Source organism: Melospiza melodia, chromosome 1 (genome assembly GCF_035770615.1).
Source record: "Melospiza melodia melodia isolate bMelMel2 chromosome 1, bMelMel2.pri, whole genome shotgun sequence".
Classification (NCBI taxonomy): domain Eukaryota; kingdom Metazoa; phylum Chordata; class Aves; order Passeriformes; family Passerellidae; genus Melospiza; species Melospiza melodia.
In genome coordinates, this window is record NC_086194.1 from 8,181,252 (window position 1) to 8,202,532 (window position 21,281).

At 39.5% G+C, this 21,281-nt stretch overlaps 1 protein-coding gene across 5 annotated transcripts in view; it reads left to right on the forward strand.

Annotated features, from left to right (window-relative positions):
* DPP6 (dipeptidyl peptidase like 6) overlaps window positions 1-21,281 on the forward strand; it is a 574,879-nt gene that overhangs the window by 413,593 nt on the left and 140,005 nt on the right. For all 5 annotated transcript variants that reach the window (XM_063181571.1, XM_063181626.1, XM_063181427.1 and 2 more), the window contains exons 4-5: window positions 12,289-12,383; window positions 15,269-15,343. In XM_063181571.1, coding sequence (XP_063037641.1) covers window positions 12,289-12,383; window positions 15,269-15,343 — 170 coding nt within the window. The remainder of the gene's footprint in view (window positions 1-12,288; window positions 12,384-15,268; window positions 15,344-21,281) is intronic.

A 21,281-nucleotide genomic window follows, 5' to 3' on the forward strand; every position in this document is an offset into this window, starting at 1 on the left:
TGGTCATGTATGCAGAGTAAACCATTCCAGGGTCTGGCTGGAAGTCTTGGCCTTGCCAAGCAACGTGGCGCCTTCGGGCAGACTGAAAAGAACCATCAAGACTTGAACAAACACCTAAAATCCACTGATTCTCCCCAGACAGCGTCCAGAAATTTTTCCCAATACTCTAATTTGTCACCAAGCTAATAAACACTTATTCTGTGCTCAGCAGTCAATTTTCCCATTTCCTGGAGGACAGCAGCCCACGGCCAGGCCTGCTCCTGCAGCTGGCTCTGGATGCTCAGCCCCTGGCAGCACCAGCAGGGAGTGGGGCCAGGGGCTGGGCTGGCCCGTTGCCCCTCAGAGGGGTTAATGCACATGTGCTGGGCCATGGGCAGCAGTTTCCACTGGCTGCTGCTGCCTCAGCTCATGGACTGACTCATTTTTACAAGACAAACTGCTTGGAATACTCATATATAAGTCAAAATGCTTATTAATAATGTGCAGGTATCTTGTCTTTCCTTGTTCTCCTTCCCAGGAAAAGTAGGCTGTGAACAGTGATGTAAAAAAAATCTTAAAACACTTCTTTAAAACATGGCCAAGAGAATATATGTGTGTATGTATGTATGTATATGTGTGTGTGTGTATGCATATATACATGTATATATGTATATATATGTACATATATTCCCAAGAATACATTTGTATATATGTATTTATGTATATATACACATCTATATGTGTGTATATATACACAAATATGCATGTATATACAAAGCAAATATATATATGCATATATATATATACATATATACATATATATATATACACACACATATATATATACATATATATATCTACACATATATATATATGTATTCTCCATGTATTCCATATTTTCCTTCTTCCAGGTGTCAGTTTCAGGGGCAGCATTTGTAAGAGTTTGCTGTTACCTTTTACCTTGAAGCTGATACCAAATACAGCAGCAGGCATAAGAAATGGCCTCAAACCAAATTAACCTTTATCATAAAAGCATGTTATTTATGTATTTTTATATATTATTTATGTATGTATATATACATATATATAGGTATATATATGTATATATATATGTATATATATGTAAATATATGCATATATGTATATATATGCCCAAGAATACATATATATATCTATATGTATATATATACATATATACATGTATATACAAAGCAAATATTGTATATACATATATATAAATTTAGATGTATATCCATATACATATGCACACACAGACATATCTATATGTCTATATATCTATATATCTATATCTATAGATATATGTTCTCCATATATTCCATAGTTTCCTTCTTCCAGGTATCAGTTTCAGGGGCAGCATTTCTAAGATTTTGCTATTACCTTTTGCCTTGAAGCTGATACCAAACACAGCAGCAGGCACAACATATGGCCTTAATGGCCTTACACGAAATTAACCTTTAACATAAAAGCATGTTTGTTAAGGATTTTCTAATGTTAATGCCTCACAAAGCAAGATATTTTAAAAAATAAACACCAATAATTATAATATTTCTGATTTTTTTCCCTAATTGGCACAGAATGGATAATATAGCTAAACTATCAAGCCAGAAGGCTTTGAATAAGAAAACAGGAGAGGGATTATTAGAATTCCATAGTTTCTATTTGTTTTCCTTCTTCCAGGGCAGGAAACTGAGAGCGTAATCAATTTTCTGTTGCAATCAACTTTTCTAGGAGAAACAATATTGAGCTATACTCAGGAGAGAAAAATACTGAGAACAGCCTTTTTTTATCCAGTTTAAGGGATATCACCTTGATCACTGGAGTGAGCTTGGGTTGCTCCCTCCAAAAGAGATAGATTGTAATGGGAATAGAAGTGGTCCAGAGAAAGATTAGGAGCATGACAGAAGCATGGAAATGCACAATAAAAAGAATTGCCCCGAGTTATTATGAAGTTATGTAAGGATAGAAAATAAGGAAAAAATATGAAGAAGTGATGCTCTTTTCATGGAATAAGGGCATTCATTGGATTTAATCTCCTCTGCTGAAAGTTCTTAACCCATTGAGAAGGTAATTTTGGACGGAAGGTTCATGAGAATTGGAAGGAAGGAGCAATCATTTTTTTTTTGGTATAACTATTTTTCATCCATTGCACTTGAACCAGATGTTCATATCAACCCTTTTGGTCCTGCACCAGCATCAGCACAGATCTCTTCTTAGAACTGCTGGTGCTTCAAAACCAATAGAACAAAGGCAGTAACAGGTGGATGATGTTGGTTCCATGGTAGAGAGAGGAAAAGGAGCAAGAAGTGAAATAAGGAATTCAGGAATCTTTTCTGGGGTTTGGTGAGGACTCTGTGTAAGAGCTGACCCAGCAACTGCAGGCAAACCAAACCAATGTGCCATGCTAAGGAAAAGCTCCTCACTCATCATGGAATCATAGAATGGTTTGGGTGGGAGGGGAAATGAAAGATCATCCATTTCCAACCCCCTGCCATGGGCAAGGACATATTCACTAAACCACGTTCCTCAGAGCTCCATCCGACCCACCCTTTAACACTTCCAGGGATGGGGCAACCACGGCTCCTCTGGGCAGCCTCTCCTATTGCCTCACCACCCTGCTTAGCTGACATGATTTTTTTTTTCATTCCATCATCAGTTGGTTTAAAAACAGTGGGATTTTATCAATAATTGCAAAGTGTTTCTCCATTAGTGTCTCCCTTGCAGCTGGGTGCAGGAAGACTGTTCTCACCCAGGTGCCATTTCCTTCCCTCAGTGCCATCTCACTCAGCACACCAGTCTCCTGCCCAGCGCCAAACTAATTATTATTAATGGTTCTTTGAAAGTGTTGAAAGTGTTCCCATTGGCTCTGTAGCAGAGTGCCCTCTTGTGACTGCTCCAAAACCAGAAATAATGCACTGATAACCTGTTGGGTTGTGAGGGTCCCCAGGACAAAGTGAGAGATGAGAATTTGACTCCAAGTTCTCAGAAGGCTGATTTATTATTTTATGTTATGTTATGTTATGTTATGTTATGTTATGTTATGTTATGTTATGTTATGTTATGTTATGTTATATTATATTATATTATATTATATTATATTATATTATATTATATTATATTATATTATATTATATTATATTATATTATATTATATTATATTATATTATATTATTATATTACTAAAGAAAGAGAAAGGATACAGACAGAAGGCTAGAAAAAAATAATCAAAACCTGTAACTAACTCAGAGAGTCCAACACAGCTGGCTGTGATTGGCCATTAATTAAAAACAATTCACATGTTTGGATAAACAATCTCCAGACCACATTCTCAAGCAGCAAAACAGGGAGAAGCTGAGGCTTCTCATCTTCCCAGGAGAAGAAATCCTGGCAAAGAGATTTTTCATAAAATATCACGGTGATAGTAACCAAAATGTGTATTGGGGTCTTGGATTTCATCTCTTGTCTGCCTTGATTTTCAAAAGCCTGAGGTCAGGGTGGTGGCCATGACTCTGACAGACTCCTCACACATGAAGTTAGACTTTATCACAATCATTCCTCACCAGACACATCTGAAATGACAGGCTGACATAAGAGGGACTGTGAAATATTGCACACAAAGATAATTAAAACTTCACCTGTAGCTGCACACAAAGCATATCTGCTTGTTAACATACAGCAATCTCCTTCAGTCTGCACTGAAATTCAAGTAATCTTCCCATGATAGTAATAATGAAAAGCAAGAAAAAACACTTTATGTGTTCTTCCTGCCCATTATGGCCATTAACAAGTGCAATTTGTTTAGGAGCAAAGAGAAGGAGGCAAGGGAATGCACAGAGAAATTAAGTAAGCGAGCTGTGGGGTCACATTGTAATGAAAATTTATTCATGGATTCCTTTTTTTCCCTCAGTGTCAAGTGGATTATTACATTTAGGTGCAACACTTTGGATCATGCACTCCCCTGTGCAAAGCCAAACCAAATGAGGCAGAACAGACCTGGTGCCTTTGGCGGAGAACAGGGAGGTCACTGTGTGATGCTGCCCTGGGACTGGGGCACAACCAGGGAGGGCTTGGAGCAGTGTCCCTGCATGGAACAGCCAAGCTGGGTGCCACCAGCAGCAGTGGTGACTTGGGCTCCCATCTGAGCTAGAAACTACAGTGGGAAAAGCTCTGGAATTATTATTTTCCCTGTGAAATCTGTGCCATTGTGTATTTGGGGCTGTGCACCCACCCCAGTCCCTTCATGGAGCTGGGATAAGCTGATTCCTGCTGCTTGTTGGCTGCACTTTTCTTTTTTTCTGTCTTCAGTTGCATGATGAAACTGAAAAGTATGCAGGGTGTGGATAAAAGCATTAAGGGCCATTTTCTGGGAAAATAGTTGTCTGGGGTTAAATTGCTTCTGGCCTGTGTTGAATGTGAAATGTTTCCAGCAGGGAATCAAAGGGATGAGTGTAATCTGCTGTCTCCAGCTGTCCAGTAACCCAGGGGTCATCACTTCTCCTCCTAGAACATCCAGCATTTGAAGAGCACATGCACAGCTGAACAGAAGAGTGAGATGGCAGAGAATTTTTGAGGGAGATTTCTCAGCTCTGGAATACACCAAAGTCATCTCAGTGTGGTGCATTCCACTCCTCCCCCCAGGCATTAGAAAGATAAATTGAGGGCACCAAGCAGCAAGGTGTGAGGTTGCACTGCTGTTGTTAAGGTTTTGCAGCAGTTTTGTAATAAAGATGGTTTCCCCTGGATGGAATAAAAATGGATTTAGACCAGAGAGTATCTCATTCAGTTTTTGCCTAATTGTAGTGTCTCTCTTTTTGCCCCTCTATATGTTATAAAAGCAGATAGAAGTTGGAAAGGAGTAAGTTGAAGTTGAAACAAGGTCTCAGTTTCTCACATGCATTTCAGCTCTTCATGCCTGTGCCACTGAGTCATTATCTGAGCCCACAGTATTGTATTTGTGTTTCTCCCAGATGATGGAAGGAATGATGAATTTGACTCCATGTCCTCAGAAGGCTAATTTAATATTTTATGAAACGATATTATATTAAAGAATGCTATACTAAACTATACTAAAGAATACAGAAAGCATATTTACAGAAAGGTGAAAACAAAATAATGAAAACTCGTGACTCTCTCCAGAGTCCTGACACAGCTTGGCCCTGATTGACCAATGAATGAAAACATTCACACCAGAAACCAATGAAACAATCACCTGTGGAGAAACAATCTTCAAACACATTCCACATGAGCAAAACACAGGAGAAGCAAATGAGATAATTATTGTTTTCATTTTTCTCTGAGGCTTCCCAGCTTCCCAGGAGAAAAATCCTGGGTGAAGGGATTTTTCAAAAAATGTGAATATAACCAGAGAGTTCCCAGACTGGGGCTCTTTGAGGAGGAGTTCATCTTCTCAAATTAGGAAGGAGCAGAATTTTACCTGGTTTCAAATTTAGGACCCAAATGTCAAAGGTGTGCTCTGCCTGTATTTCAGGCTTGATGTTGAACTAATGGTTTTTTTTTTTTTTTTTTTTTTTTTTTTTTTGGCTTGAATCTTGAAAGAATTAGGATTAGATAAAAAAGAGAAACACACCAGCATTGCTGATTGTTATAGTTTTAAGTTTTCCCAAGACTCGATCTCTTGGAGCTTTTTGACAAGTTAATTTACAAGCCTGCTAGAGATGCACGTTGATGTGGGAATTTTCCTGAGCTATAATCGTGTTTTATTTTACTGGTACTACTGTAAAAGCATTATATTGGTGCACCAAGTGCAACTGCATTGAGATGATGAGCAATTAAAACCACTTCTTACATAATAAAGCACATTCTGTCTTGTTGCACTTACTTAATATACCAATTCAATGTGTTATACAGTATTTAGCTAGATTATAGTAAATCACCTATTTAAAGAAGTTTTTCTTTCAGCTTTGCATGTGGTGAAAAAAGTGCTGGGAACAGTAAAAGGATAATGACCCATAATGGCAGAAAGCTAAAAATGAGATTCCAGTTGTCTCCTGGAATTAAAGGCTGCAGCAATGTTGTTAAAGGCAAGCTGTTCTGTGTCCCCTGTTGCTCCTTGTATCAGCATCACAGAGTCTAAGAAATTCTTATTTATTTCTTCCAGGCAAAGTAGCAAGGCAGAAGAAAAAGGTGTTACTGGTGGGGGTAGGTGCATTGAAAAAGAGGCAGGGTGGTGGCAGGGGCTGTGAAAAATTATAAATGCCAAACTCTACAGGGCCCATCCCTAAGGAGAGCTCACTGAAGGCACAATAAAGCTGTGAGCATGGAAATGGGGTTTTGCTGCTCTTCCCTATTTGTGATCCTTGCCTCCCACTTTGTTATCCCAGGCACCAGGGGACAGGGGCTGGGAAACCTTCCCTGTATTTTCTCCCTGGGAAGCAGCTCAGATCAAAACAGCCTTTGCTTCTGCTCTGGGGAGGGAATTTCAGAGGCAGTTGTTTGTTGGGTACATGCTGTAAATATCAAATAGATGCACTGCAGCACGTCTTGAAAGAACAACAGATCACAGCATTAAATGCATCATCCCAACAGCCTGCTTTCCACCTGAGCTTGTGATTGCATCTCTCTGGACACCTGAATGGGCTTCCATTGGGAGCTGATTGTGCTTTTCTTTTGCATTGTGACCTGTGTGGTGAAGTTTTGCAGAACTGCTGCCTCTGAAATTCAGTTCTGGGGCTCACCTGACCCTTCAGAAAATTTGCTGAGCTGCTAAACAAGCAGAAGATTTCTTTTTTTAAACTCCACTGCCTGATCCTCATTTATCTTTCCAAAGGAATACAACTGTACTACATCCTGTTGAAAATACCAATTTTGTGAAGAAACATCCGTCCTACCATTGCAATCTTCCTGCTGTTATCTTGTTGGATTGTGAATGTTATCCAGGTGTGTCTAATCAATACCTGCCTGGGAGGACTCCAAGAAGCCCTTGGGTGGTTCAGGTGCTGCTGTCACCTCAGTGAGGGTGGGCTCAGCCTGGCCAAGGGCTGAGTGATGCTGAGCACCACTCTGGGCAGGGCTGCAGGGCTCCTGCAAGACTCCTTCAGGTGTAAAACACCAAAGATCTGACTGCTTTGGGTCATTAAAAACCCAAAACCATTCTTTTTTCCCCCATGAGGAATGACAGAAGGGTGCCAGTGATCATTTGGTGGCCCTGTGACATTTGCTGTGCCAGTGCAGAGCTCCATCCCAGCATCCCTGCACATGGCCTGGGGCAAAGTGGCCTCTGTCCCTCGGGAGGGGACACAGAGGTCCCACAGGAGCCGCTGCTCTCTGCTCTCCTGACACAGGGTAATGTTTGCCAACCCTGCTGGTGTCTGGAGGCTCATTTATCTGAAATGGCTTAGAACAACCTCAGGACTCAAATTTCCTTTATTCACCAATCTTCCTTAATCTTAGGGATTGAAAATGATCATTCCCTCGATGCTGGCTTTCATCATACTGAGATTCATTCAATTATCTTTCATGTCTGTTGATCAGGGCTCAAGAAGTTGCCTTTTCCTCAAATCTGTTGATCTAAGACTGGAGTGGCCTTAACAATTCTGACTCTACCTTCTCTCTTTCACTGTCTCTTGCTGCTGACTTGATGCATGTGAATTTCATAACCTTTTTTGCCTACTTTTCATTCATTAGTTATAAAAATTATAGAAAATTACAATTTCATTAAAATATTTTTTAGAGATGGATTTAATTTTTTTGTTTGTTTTCATATTTTATTGCTCAGTTTTACTTTCTGCTTCCATAATCTCTCACAAATAATGAAAGTTTCCCTCACAGGCATGGTCCTGCTAATGTTTTATAAACCAGTCTCTCCTCTCTGGTAATGTGGACTTGTGACAAGTTTTACTGCACTAAATTTTTGGGTGCTGATGCTGTGTTTTTGTCAATGGATGTAGTTCCTTCAAATTCTTTGCACTCAGACTTACTCCTGCTAGAAGTGAAGTTGTCCCAAACCTTCTTGTCCTCTGTGGTGAGCTGTTTGGTCTGGTATTCTGTCTGTGCTGTTCCTGGGGAGGGCTCAGTGACTTCAAGGGCCATGAGCTCCCTCTCCCTGGGTCTGTTTTCTCTGCCTGTGCATTTCCTGACTGAATTCAAGACAGAGAAGCAGATGGGGTTTATGATTTCACCTGTTCTGCTTAGCAGGTTTTTAAAAGTTTCTCCCCAGGCCTCCCTAATCCTCTGCACTGGCTCTGTAGAGCCTCAAGGCTGATCCATTATTTCTGGGAATCGTTGTTTTTTGTCAATCAGTCACTTTTTTCCAAGTGTGATCACACACCTGTGCTTACATTCACAGGCAGAAAATGTGATATACCACCCAGACAATTTCCTGGAAGTTGAAAGAGAGGTGAGGAGTTGGAAAAGTGAATTTTGCTATTGAATCATAGAATCAGAGAGAGGTTTGGGTTAGAAACCTTAAAGAGCACCCAGTTCCGACCCCACTGGACACCTTTCCCTAGACCAGATTGCTCAAAGCTCCAACCATCCTGGCCTTGAACACCTCCAGGGATGGGACATCCATGACTTCTCTGGTGAAGAACAGATGGAAAAAATCCAAGAAAGATTGAAGAAATTGAACAAATGGCTGCATGCCTGAAAATTATAATTTTTGGCATCATTTATCCTGAACACCAGCCCCAAAGAAAGGCAGATATAAAAAATGAGATACAGTGATGACCTTTATCAGCTCTGGTGACAACTATAAATCAGGCTGCAAAACCTCATCAGCTTGCTGGACAGAACTCATTACAGACAGAGGTCACTGCATTGCTTTCTGGCTTTGATTGAGGTATGTCCCATTTAAAAAAATGTTCTTGCACTGGAACAAATCACAGAAGTCCAGGAATATTATTCATCTTTTGAGGACTGAGACCCAGCTAAACTTCACAGTGTTTTGTTTGGAGTATAATGCAGATCAATTTGTTCTTCTCTTAAACAGACTAATTTTCTGTTCATTACCTCAGACAGTGTGTTGATGGCTGGTTTTGAATATAATGGCAAGATTTAGAGCCCTAACAAATCAGCACTGCTTCATTTATTTCTTTTTTTATGCGTTCTAGAAGTACATGTGGCAGATTAGCACCTGATTTTAAACTTGTTATGTTTTAACAAATAATGGGAAAGTCTGTTATCACCTACTTCCAACCGTGGAACAACTCTTATGTAATCTTGAAGTTTCATAGTTTATTAAAATGTTATGAGGGGCTTTTTTGGAGCATAAGGAGCAATAAAATTTGGTAGCAATGTCATTATGGGCAGTAATGTGACTTCCATCAGCTCCTGCAATGTTCAAGAAACAGCTTCATAGACTCATTAGATTAATAGGCTACTTTACCTACGTTCTGAACTTGGAGCTGAATTTCATTGCTCTTTTCTTTTATGTAATTAGGAAATATCCTGAGAGCCTTACAATTATCCAAATGTTTTGCTGGCCATGCCTAAAACATTATTTTTATTTCTGTCTGGAACTTTGTGTGGATTGGAAAACATTCTGTGTTGTTGACGGAGGGTGATTTATTAAACCAGTAATATTTTTCAACATGTCTGATAATTAGATAATAGTCTGTCTCTGTTTTCCTTTTTTTTTTTTATCCTGGAATGCCCAAAATATTTCTGGAAAATAAAAATTTAGTCTGCATAATTTCCTCTTATAACAAATAATGCTTCAGCCTTTGTGGCCTGAGTATATAAAGACCAGGTATGTACAGAACATTAAATCTTTTATTGCCTCACTTCCTAAATTGTTGGCATAAACACTTTTCTTAAGGATCTGGACACAGAAGCTGGAAGTTAGAGTTGTAAATAAGTTAGTGCTGGATCAAACCCCAGGGATTTTCTCTTCTGGCATAAGGGCTAGGACAAGGGAAGATTCTGAAATGTAGGCAAATCTCTCAAGCTGAGGATTCAGGATATTCCTTTAGTCCCTCCCAAGGGCTGGTTCCTGAGCTTCCTGAAAAGCATTCCCCTTCAAGAATCTAATCTTTGAGGGATTTTGCTTCCATTTTTCTAATTCTAATTTGGATCCACCTGCAGCCCTGGCACCTGCTCTGGGACTGTGACTTCCACAGTTTGTTTGCCTTCAGCATGAAGAAATAATCCCATTTATTTGTGTTGAACCTGACACTGGCTGGTGTCATCTGCTGCCTTCCAGTATTTATTCTGGAAAAGGAAGGGAATAAGCATCCCTTATTTATCTTCTCCATACCGCTTATGACTTTCTTGACTTCTGTCCTGGCTCTGTTCAATCAGTTCTTAAGTTTAAGTTTCTTAGTTTGTTCAGTCATAAATTGTATGAAGGAATACTTTAAAGATAAATGTAAGTCAATCTAATTCAGATCCCTTTTTTTTTATTCAAGACAGACGTTTCTGATAAAATTTATTCCATAATTCAAAAAAGAGTTTTACTTTGAGAACTTTGCCTATGAATCTGCAGGGCTGCTGCTCTGATTTGGATTCTGAGAATCTTAGTGTCTCTAAAACCTTGTGGTTTTGAGAGGATCAACTGTATTGCAGCAACCATTTGCCCTTCCAGACTCTGATCCATGCAGCTTCAGGGAAGATTTCTTCTTCCTCCACTTATGTGTAAATCTGTGATATGGAGGAGATTTTTTTTTTATTGACAGCAAGAAGTAGAGGGTAGATTTTCATCTGCACCTTCAGAGCATTTTATAAAACTGGTTAGTGACTGTGATGAGGATTACCATGACCAGGTTGGAAATAAAAGACTGGAACATGAATAAGGAGTATGCTAGGTCTGTACCCCCAAGTTCTGAAAGAACCAATTCTCCAAACCCAGTGTTGCCTTTAGCAGGTAACCCCAACTGGGCAGCGCACACCTCTGCAGGTACAGTAAGCTGGGTTTGTGCTTGTACCCCTCCTAGGGGGTTTAAACTCAACTTGGACTCATTCTAGGACATCCTATGTGTAATGTTAAACCATCCACATGTGTTGTCATCTTATAGCAAAGCTCCCATACCTTCTCAGTGATTTCTCATGATTGTTGCCATCTTATTGCAAAAGTTCCATACCTTCCCAGTGATTTCTCATAGGTATCTCCTCACAGCACAACCAACAAACTCCAACTCTCTCCCCAGCCAGCTAACCCCCTCTTTTGTAGCACTCTTCTTCCTATTGGACGCAGCTTTGGCCTGTTAAGGGCAGGCCTGTTCCTGATCTTTGGGGATTAGTGCAGCTGCAACTCCTCAGGTGTGAGATTACCTTCCGCACTATCTTTATTTTCTTACATTCTATCCTCCCACACACATGTCCCTAGCCCTTGTTGTATCATGGTGACACTCCTGGGGCAGCCACCATAATGGTAGGTGGTGAGGAATTGTTTCCCTAGCTGGAACTTGAGGTTTGGTGACATCAGAGAAAGAAAGCAGAGGTTTGGTAGAATCCATAAGTTCTCAGTTTAGCCAAGCTGCAAATAAACCATAACCCTAGTCCTGTGCCAAGAAAAACTTCTGATTCCTTTAATGGCAGAGTGCTTGGGACTTAGGTTTTGTGTTTTATCTGCAGGGCAGTGCATGTAAGCACTGATCAGACTTGAACTTCAGTTTATGACATCCCTTTATTGTTGTAATGTTTTTCATCCTGAACCTTTGCCCTGCTACCTAACCCTCATTTGGAGTCCCTTTCATATGTCTGCCCCAGCCGTTCTGTCAGGCAGGCTGTGTGCTTTGAGAGCTGGACACTGTCTCCAGTATTTTTCTTCTTGTCCACCTGTCTTGAGAGCTGGAGCAGTCCCAAAGTGCACAGAGACAAGATGATTTGCCTTGTTTCATGTGCAAATGGTGATTTCTCTGCATATTTCTCCTGCTGGCATAAGTCTGCAGCACAAATGTCAGAGTTGGAGCACAATATTAGGTTCCAGAATCTGCTTTGTTAGGGGGTCATTTGCCTTTCCCTTTCAGAGATTTTCCAGGCTTATTAAACTCCTACAGAGACTGTGGAACTGAGAAGCCTTTAATCATAAAGAATGGGGGTTTTTTACCTTGTTTTCCACACTAACTATAGAGCATGCTGTGTATGTACATTCAAACCAGGTCACTCTTGCATTCATCTCAGGGAAAGTGTGGCACAACAAACATGTGACAAACACCAACCACATCATTTTATGGCTGTCCTCAAAGCTACTTTTAGCAATGGCTGTGTTAAAAAATAATTAGAGTTCTTCAGAAAGAAGTTCCCAGCAGTACTTTTGGCTTTAAGTCCATAATTAGGTTCCACACAAACACAATTTCAGATTTCCTTAATGATGTTTTGTTTTCCTCCTTGCAGATAATGAATTCATTTATAGAAACCAGAATGGCACAGTGATTCTGAGGAATGTCGAAACCAACAGTTCAACAATATTAATAGAAAACAAAAAAATTGTAAGTATTTTCTATGACAAGTAGCTGAATTTCACAGCTCTCTTGCAGTTGGATCAGTAAAGCAGAAAATGACTTGGGTTTCAACTTCATGTATTGTCAAGGAGAAGCAATTCACTGGTGCTACAATGGGCTATGCAGTGATGGATAATGTGAGATTGAACTCCAGCTTTTGTTATTATTCTGCAAGCTCAGTTTCTCTCATACTTCTGGAAAGTATCATATAGAGATTTGCAGCTAGTCTTGCATATCATATATAATTGAAAGATGCATAATTCTCGTCTCTGCATGCTTAATAAAAAGGACAATTGATATCATTTACTGTCTATTGCCATTCTCTACATTCCTCCATGCAAATACTTATTTTTTATTTGTGCATTTGCTGATTTTTCTTGCCTAATGGTTGAAATGTGATTTCAGTGGTTTTTATGAGCAGTGCTAAAGAAAAGAAGTGGAGCTGTATTTGAGAGAAACCCTAATTGTGGGAAGAAGTTAGTAGGTGACTATTACAATGAATGTAAAGAAAACAAAGTCACATCTGATACAGCTTATAGTGATAGAAGTGTTTTGTAGCATTGTTTTGTGTAGTAGATGAAACCAGCATAGTGGCAGAGGTTAGTACATCAATTGTATTAATTATTTTTTAATGCGACAAATAATTCATTACTGAATTATTATGTCAGGGCCCAAATTTAAACTTCACATGCTGCATTTAACCTTCAAACTTTACTGCATCACATAAGCAATCCTCTTTTACCAGAGTGTAACCTCCTTTTTACAATTCTAAGGGAATGGGCTGGCTTCCTTCAATGTCAAGGTCTGTTGAAGTCAAATTACTTCCATTTGGCCTCTTGTTTATTCCACTGGATTTTAATTATTGCCATTTGTAAGAAAAGCACAGTGCTACAAAGATAATCCTGCATTTTCATGCCATTTTCCACCCTACTGCCTCTTCTACCTTTGCTCCTCTGCCCTCTCAGTAAATACATCTGCAGGTTACCTCCACATTAATGCACAAAGCCCCAGTGCAAGAACCACTATTATATTTACTCAGACGCATTGTCTTTTTCCTCTTCCTTCCCAGCCCTGGGGCAGAAAAGTTTTCTACTTGGTCATGTTTTCCCTTCCCAATGTTATTAACATAAAATTAAATCAAATCTGTCTCCTGTCAATAAAATCTAAAACCCATCCCTCCCATCCTGAGCTGCTCTGGGTCAGTGGCCTGTGAGATGTCCCAGAGAGCTGCTGGGTGCCTCTTCCCTGGAAATGCTCAAGATCAGGTTGGATGGGACTCTGAGCAGCCTGGTCTGGCTGAAGTTGTCCCTTGTCAGGACTCAAGACATCTTTTTGGCTGTCTTGAGCAGCCAGGACTCTTGTTAGGGGTCTCAGAGACTTTGGCACAGACCTTAAAATGCTTGTGGTTTTGATTATGACTTGTGGAGCAAGTTACTAACTTTAGATGAAAATCTGCAAGCTACGATAAATTAAGTAGAATGATAGTGAATTTATCATGAAGTGAAAAAGTAGATTTTAGGGTTTTTTAGAATGAAGATTCAGAGAGCAAGATGGAGGGATCTGGGCATGTCTAGCTCTTCTTCTTCTTCTTGGCCTTCATTTTCTGGGTGATGGTGGCACTTTTGGATTGGTTTAGAGTAGAAGCTCACTGTCTAACACAGGTGATAGGTATTGGAAAGTAACTGTAAACATTGTATACATAGTTTTTAGTATAAAGACATAACACTGCCAACAGTGCAGAGAGAATGCCTCTGACTGTCTTGCTGAGCAGATCTCAGCTAGACAAGAGAAAAATTTTTATAGGTAAGATACAATAAGCAACCTTGAGACCAAGAAATGAAGAGTCCTGACTCCTTCTTCAAGCGCCGGGCTGAGAAAAGAGACTTTCTAACATTTCTCAAAGTCACTCTGACCAGTGAGAGACCCCAACAGTCCCTGCTCATTGCAGGGGTTTGGACTAGACAGCCTTTAAAGGTCCCCTCCAACCCAAATAATTCTGTGTTGGTGCCACCCGTCCCCTCTGCTCCTGGCTGTCCCCAAGCACATCCATCCCCCTGGCCTTGGGGAGGACTTTCCCCAATTCCCCTTTCAGTTTGGCCCTGTGGGACTCTCTCAAGGACTCAGATCTAATTTGTTAGATAAGAAGGTGAGATTTAAAAGGCAGTGCATGAGTGGTGTGTTAGTGGCACCTCTCCTTGACCTTGGTGCCATCTGTGCCAGCAATGCATTATACTGAAACATGCTGGGGAGGAGAAATGGCTTCACTGCACAAATGAAAAGTGGGGCTGGAAAAAGGTAATTCCTGGCAGGTCTGAGATATCCTGGCATTCCTTCTTGTTAGCAAGATTTACAGTGCTGATGTTTGCAGAGCTCAGGTCAGGGTGCGCTGGATCACTGCAGCATCCCAAAGACTTTTAACAGAGTTAAAATAGTTTTCCTCTGGGTTATCTTAATTGAGGGAGGTAGTGGTGTCTTTATTACTAATTTGCTCCAGAAGCTATTTACATTTATCTTCTGCACTGGCCAGTGAATACAGATAATGAGAGGAAATTAATAAATTGCCATTTATCAGAGCTTTCCACTAACTACTGCCCACACCTGCCACCTCACCAGCCACTGTGCAGTAAGGAAAATTCTGGGGTTTTTAATATAGCTGCCTACTCTGAGTCACATTGCATTTATTCTTTCTCTTATGAGTGCCCACATAATATTTCTGGGGTTTGAAAAAAAAGATACTATATATTTCAAGACAGTTAATTCTGGTAGTATTCTTCATCCTTAGAGAGATGATCATAACCATTAACCATTAGTTCTAGGTGTCATTAGCTTGAAAACTGATGAATATTTGTTTCAAAACTGTGTTTATTTTCCAGGTCTCCTTAAAGGCTATCCGGTATGAGGTGTCACCTGACAGGGAATATGCACTGTTTGCCTTTGATGTTGAGCCTGTAAGTAAACAGATTTCATTTCAAAATACACAGCCAGTGGCAAACTTTTTCTTTTTTTTAATTTTTTTTTTTTTTACTTTTATGCCAGCAAGATGATATTTTATATTAATTGCTTCCTATGAAAGAAAGCAAGAAACCCCCTCACTTAGCAATTCTGAGAGCATGTCACACTGCCATCTAGTAGAGGAGAAAGGTATAAATTAGACTGTGAGGAAACACTGTCACTGCCAGGGTTTTATAGCCTCTGGGAGGGGGGATTGTAAGGACATGTCTTTGCTACAAGGATTTCTATTCCTCTTCTGTGATTTTTTTTTTTCCACAGTGCCTTTTTCCATCACCCTATAAATTTCTTTCCTAGAACAAAAAGCTACTGTCAGTGTCTCCCACAACTGAAATTATACATTAATTATGGTGTCACCATTCCCAGTGCTGCAGTTAGGCTTGAGCTATCACTTTCATTATAAATCCTTTTCTTCTGAGGGTTAGGTATAAATCATTTGTAAAAAATCACCATTAGGTTGATGCTAAATTCTGGATTACAGCAAATCTTTTACCAGACTTCAAAAGGGAAAAATGTAATGAGTCATTTTTAAATGATGACCAAAGAATCAAACATAGGGGAAGCAATTCTTCTGCATGAATAATATTTTTGTCTTTCTCAATTCTGCTGGTATAAGGCCTGAAATGTTTGAGTGATAGCTATGCTCTACTACTTGGATGAACTATAAGCCTTATATATTTTGTTTCCATAGTCTAGAATATCACCAATTCTTCAAAATGAAAATAATTAATTCACTGACAGCTGTAATTGTTTTTGTCCATAATGTAAATAACATTTCAGCTGCTAACCAAAGGAAATTTGTGGGTCCTTTAGGCAGTGAAAGTTGTAGCTCTGTTGCATATCTCATTTCTATGCTATCATCTTTGTGGTTTTCCTGACTTGGTGCTATGAAAGCCAGAAGAAGCATGTCTGGTTTTAGAAGAAGGGAAAATAAAACTATATCAGAAACTTAAGGAGTAATTCATAATGATTTTTCCTGGGAAATTACTGGTGGTGTGACTTCACTTACCTGAAGCTTAGCTGAGTTCTAGACAGAGATGGATGGGGAAGTGTTAAGTTAATTCTAAACATGGAAAAGACAGCCTAAGGGTCACTGAGCAAGCAAAGCCTTTCTCTCAAATTTCCCTGCCTTGTAAGCCAGAGATGTTTTGCAAAATGCATTTCTTCTAGTGGAAATCAGCCTTTGTCTGTGGAAGCCCTGTGCCAACTCTGCTCAGATGGACTGTGCAAGCTGCAAGAGCCCTGAGGAGGGAGGGCTTCCTCAGTTCCTCTGAGAATGACAGAAACATGCCTTCAATGACAAAACAAACAAAAAAAAACTAAAAAAAAAAAAAAAAAAAAAAAAAAAAACAAAAAAAAAAAAAAAACAAACCAAAAAAAAAAAAGAGAAAAATTTAAATTTCTGAAAAACTGTAATGAGAAAATAAATTTTTATTCTCAACCTTTATTTACTGAAAGGACTGCACGCTCTAAAGATCTGGAAGAAGCAGGGTTAGGAGGGGACTTTTACAGCCCAGATTTTGGATTCAGTCTGTGGAGGAGTGCTTGATGTGGGCAAGGTGGCAGGAAAGCCATGGGAATGGAAAGGGCTGGGCTGGATGTTCTTCCTCTGCATCCTCCTCTCTGCAGGCCAGTGCCTGCAGACCTGTGAGTTTGAGGCACAGAAAAATACTGAGTTTGTGGTTCTTAAGATGCCTGTCTGGAGAAGAGAGAGAAGCACACAGCCAGGTGCTTCCTGCATCACAGCACATCTTTTTCTAGAAAGGAAAACCCAGGGTGGGAAGCTGAAAACATTTTTGGGAATGATTCAGGATGTGGCATATACTCACTGTAAGAGAACATTGCAAATTGTTCAGTTATTCTTATACAGCAAGAGCTCCTGAAAGCAAAAAAAAACCAAAACAAACCCTCTTTTATTCCTTTAAGATACATGTTTATGGAGAAAAGAAAATTTGCTGGGTTTGTTTTGTTTTGCTCTGTTTTGAAGCACACTAATAAAGGGGTAGTTGGGTTCAGTCTTGGTTATTGCAGCCTTCAGCCATGATGGGTGGCTCTCTGTATTAAAATGGCAATAACAGTTACATTATTTCTTCAGCTTTCTTCTCCCTTGGTATGCAGACTGTGGCTGCAAATAATTGCATGTTAGTTAGCTCTTCACATTTTCTGCATTTCAAACTGTACTCTTGGACAAAATTCAAATTACACTGTTTTCTGCAACACAAGGAATTGATCAGGAAAGCCTTGGGCAGTTGTCCTTGTTGCAAAGTCAAAAGGAAATTTCAGGAGATGTATTGGCAGAGGACATGTCTTTAAACTTTAATTCTACAATTTCAAAAAAGGAGCTTCTTGGAATTATTGCATACTTATTTTTTAGCCATCAGAAATTGTTTCTTATTTCTTTGGCATTTGAAAGTGTGACGTGCTGCCTTTTAATTGTTTGTGAGTATAGATATTTTCATCATTTTTTTTTACACAGTACAGTTGTGCTGCTTTAATATGCATAGTATGAATTAATAATTTGTCTGAATTCTGAAATGAATGGATTCAGCCTCTGTGTTTAATACCAGCCCGGAATAAACATCAAAATAGAGGAGCACAATGTGTCACTCCAATGAAGCGGAATATTTTTAAGAAAAGTGCCACAAAGTCATTTCCTTCCAGTAATAGCTGCTTCTATATTTTTCTATTTATTTGCACAGGAGCGTGTCTGCTCAGTGTTGGTCTGGGTGACAGCACTGACACCCACACTGGAATAACACAGCACTGAACTGCCAGACACCTATTTTGCAAAGACACTGAGGCAGCTAATGTGTGTTTTCCTGTTGTATCACTTCATCATTTTAAAGGATAATGAATTAGAGCACATTCCTTAAAACATATTTCTCCCAGGAAGCTTGGCAGACAGCTGTGAGGCTGGTGTGGGTACATTGTGGCTAGTCTGGCTGTCAGATTTCATTGTAATGCTTTTTTTTTTTTTTTGCAGTGCTTATATTTACAGAAGTTTAATCTTTCAGGCAGCAATATTCTGGGTAAGCCTTGTGCTAATAGGGAGCTTTTCTAACCTTGAACACAGAAGATTTGTTCTTTTTCTGGAAAGGTCACAGGAAAGGCACCAAGCTCCTTTGTCTTGAAATACTCCCACAGTTTTCCTGCTGTTTATTTTTAGTTTCTTTACACCTCAACAAGGTGCAAGCTGAGGCTGTAACAGCAGAGTGAAATTTCGGGAAAGCATCAGGGAATAAACACCTCCATGGAGAAATTTTGATTTCAAATCATCCTTCACCAAAACAAGTGTGTGGGGCTCTGATATGAGGTTTAATAACCCCAGAACACGTGGGCAAATGGGGTTTGGCCACAGCAGCTCAGCAGAAGGGGGGCAGAGGCTCAGGGCTGTCTCTGGTGGTGCCCGGCCAAGGACGCTCTTGCCCAGCCCGTGGCTCCAGCAGCACTGATGGGTTTGGCATTCACATCCTCTGAACAGGATCCCTGCACCCAGGGCTTTTCTCCTGGCTGAAAGGCAGTGAGAGGCCTCGGAGAAAAGTAAAACTGTAAGAGCCATAATGAGGGATGTGGGACTCCAGGCAGCTCTCATCAAAATGCATTTATTACATCCAAGATGCTACAGCAGTCCAGGGTCGTGGGTGACAGAGCCTGTGCCTACAGATGTCACCTCCAGCTGCCACCTCCAGCTGCAGGCAGCCCTGGAGACCCTTTGATTTTGGTTACAATGCATTATATCCTTTGCTTTGCTGAGCATCTTAATACAGTAGAATCAATCTATACCTTAACTTTTATCTATAGCCCATCATAACTACTGTAATTAACGTATTCATATTACTATTCTCCAATCACTAAAAGTTAGTACAGTTTAAGCTGTTATTACAGTTTAAGCTAGAAGTTGTTTTTCAGTTTTCTTGCAGTGGAAAATTCTGAGACCTTTTTTCTACTTGCAACATTTGCTGACTTGTTTGCCTGTGCTATCTTTCTGCTTGGTAAAAACATCTTGTTTGAGGTGGGTTTATCCTTTGTTCTAAGCCATAAAAACCCCTTCTAACTAACACACCCTTTGGCTCCTTGGTTATCCGGTAAAACTGGCTCAGCAATTCTCTTCTTCTATATCAAAACTTGCTTTCATCTCTATTCCTTCATCAAACTCCACATTCAAAAATCTTTCTGCAAAGCATACATATCTGTGAGACTTTCTTTTCAAAGTTTCATCCTTCCCAACAGATAACAATTCTTATCTCATTTGCTTCTCCTCTGTTTTGTTCATGAGGAATGTGTTTGGAGATTTTTTTACCCACAGGTGATTGTTTCACTGGATTGTGGTGTGAGTTGTTTTAACTCTCTGGCCAATCAGGGCCAAGCTGTGTCAGGACTCTGGAAAGAGTCACAAGTTTTTCATTATCTTTTTAGCATTCAGTAAGTATCCTTTCTGTATTAGTATAGTATAGTATAGTATAGTATTCTTTAATATGATATAGTACAATAAAGTAATAGATTAGCCTTCTGATAAGATGGAGTCAGGTGCATCATTCTCTCCCCTTGTTGGGTTGCCTGCTTTTGCAATAGACAGGCAAGCTCTGTGCCCCCCATGTGCCTCCTGGAGACACACACAGGACTTTGGGCTGGCACCACCTCTGTGGGTACCCCTGGTCTCCAAAAGGGGTCTCCCAAATAGCCAAGGGACAAAGCAACCCTTAAATCTCAAGGCATTTCTGTGACTGAGGTAAGAGGAAAGACTTAAGTAAGAGTAAAGTAACTAAAGCTTGTGCAGCTTTGTGTGGCAGTCAGTTACCAGTGCAGTTTGTGTAATGGAATCAAAGAAACTGAGGAAATATGTGAGAAGAAAACCTTTTTACTGGAGCGATGTAGAGAGATGTTAAATAGTGAATATTTAGTTGCCTTTATTAGGAATCAGTGTTGTCATCATGCAAGAGAGGAATTAAAGCTGCCAAGATTCCTTGTAAAACTTTTTGCTCTTTGTCTCCAATTTTACCAGCCCATTACTGTGTTTATGCCAGTTAAGGGCAATTACACTTAGAAATGCTGGTTGATTAGCATGGACCAAACTGCAAAGGCTCTGAACAAAGTTAGCTGATACAACAGATGCTGTTATCTATTTTGCAATAAAATAAATGCTTTTTTAAATCCAAATGGCTGGAAAGAATTAATCATTGTTGTAATTAGAACACACTCAATAATTATTTTTTAGCCTAGTTCATATGGTGAGTTCAGTATTTCTGTTCTCCCTGCCTCTATCTCTAAGAGAAGTGGTGGGAGCAAAGAGATCTCAGAAACACCCAGAGCAAACCTTAGACTTTGTATTTACAGTGTGAATGAACTGAAAAAAGCATTATTTATAGAAAGCAATATATTACTATTGTTGTTGTTACGACCTCATACTAATTTAATTAGTTGTGTAAAAATTAAAATAACGCAATTCTTGTTATTTCCAAAACACTAATGGGTATAAATATTAATGAATCCTCACAACATCCTTTTGAGCTAGGTGATAAACATTATTATGATAAATATACCTCTAAAAATTGAACACTGTCATAACTATCATCAGTAATACTGCTCAGACTGTAGTCATGATATTTATTGCTTAATTGAAATGGATTTACCAGGCCTAGAAATAGGCTTACATAAATCTGTTTTCTTTATATGACAATAAATGTATTTCAAATTTATTTTTTTCATTCTCACCCAATGTTATTTTCAGAAACACTGAAAGTGTTTAGTGATTTCATGATAAAGTGAGCACAGAGAATATTTCTGTCATAAAATAATGCTACCTGTTTTATTGATTTTTATTTAATTTTTGGTGTTTGTTGTAAATTATTAGTTTTTGAAGGGGCCATTTTGAAGTGA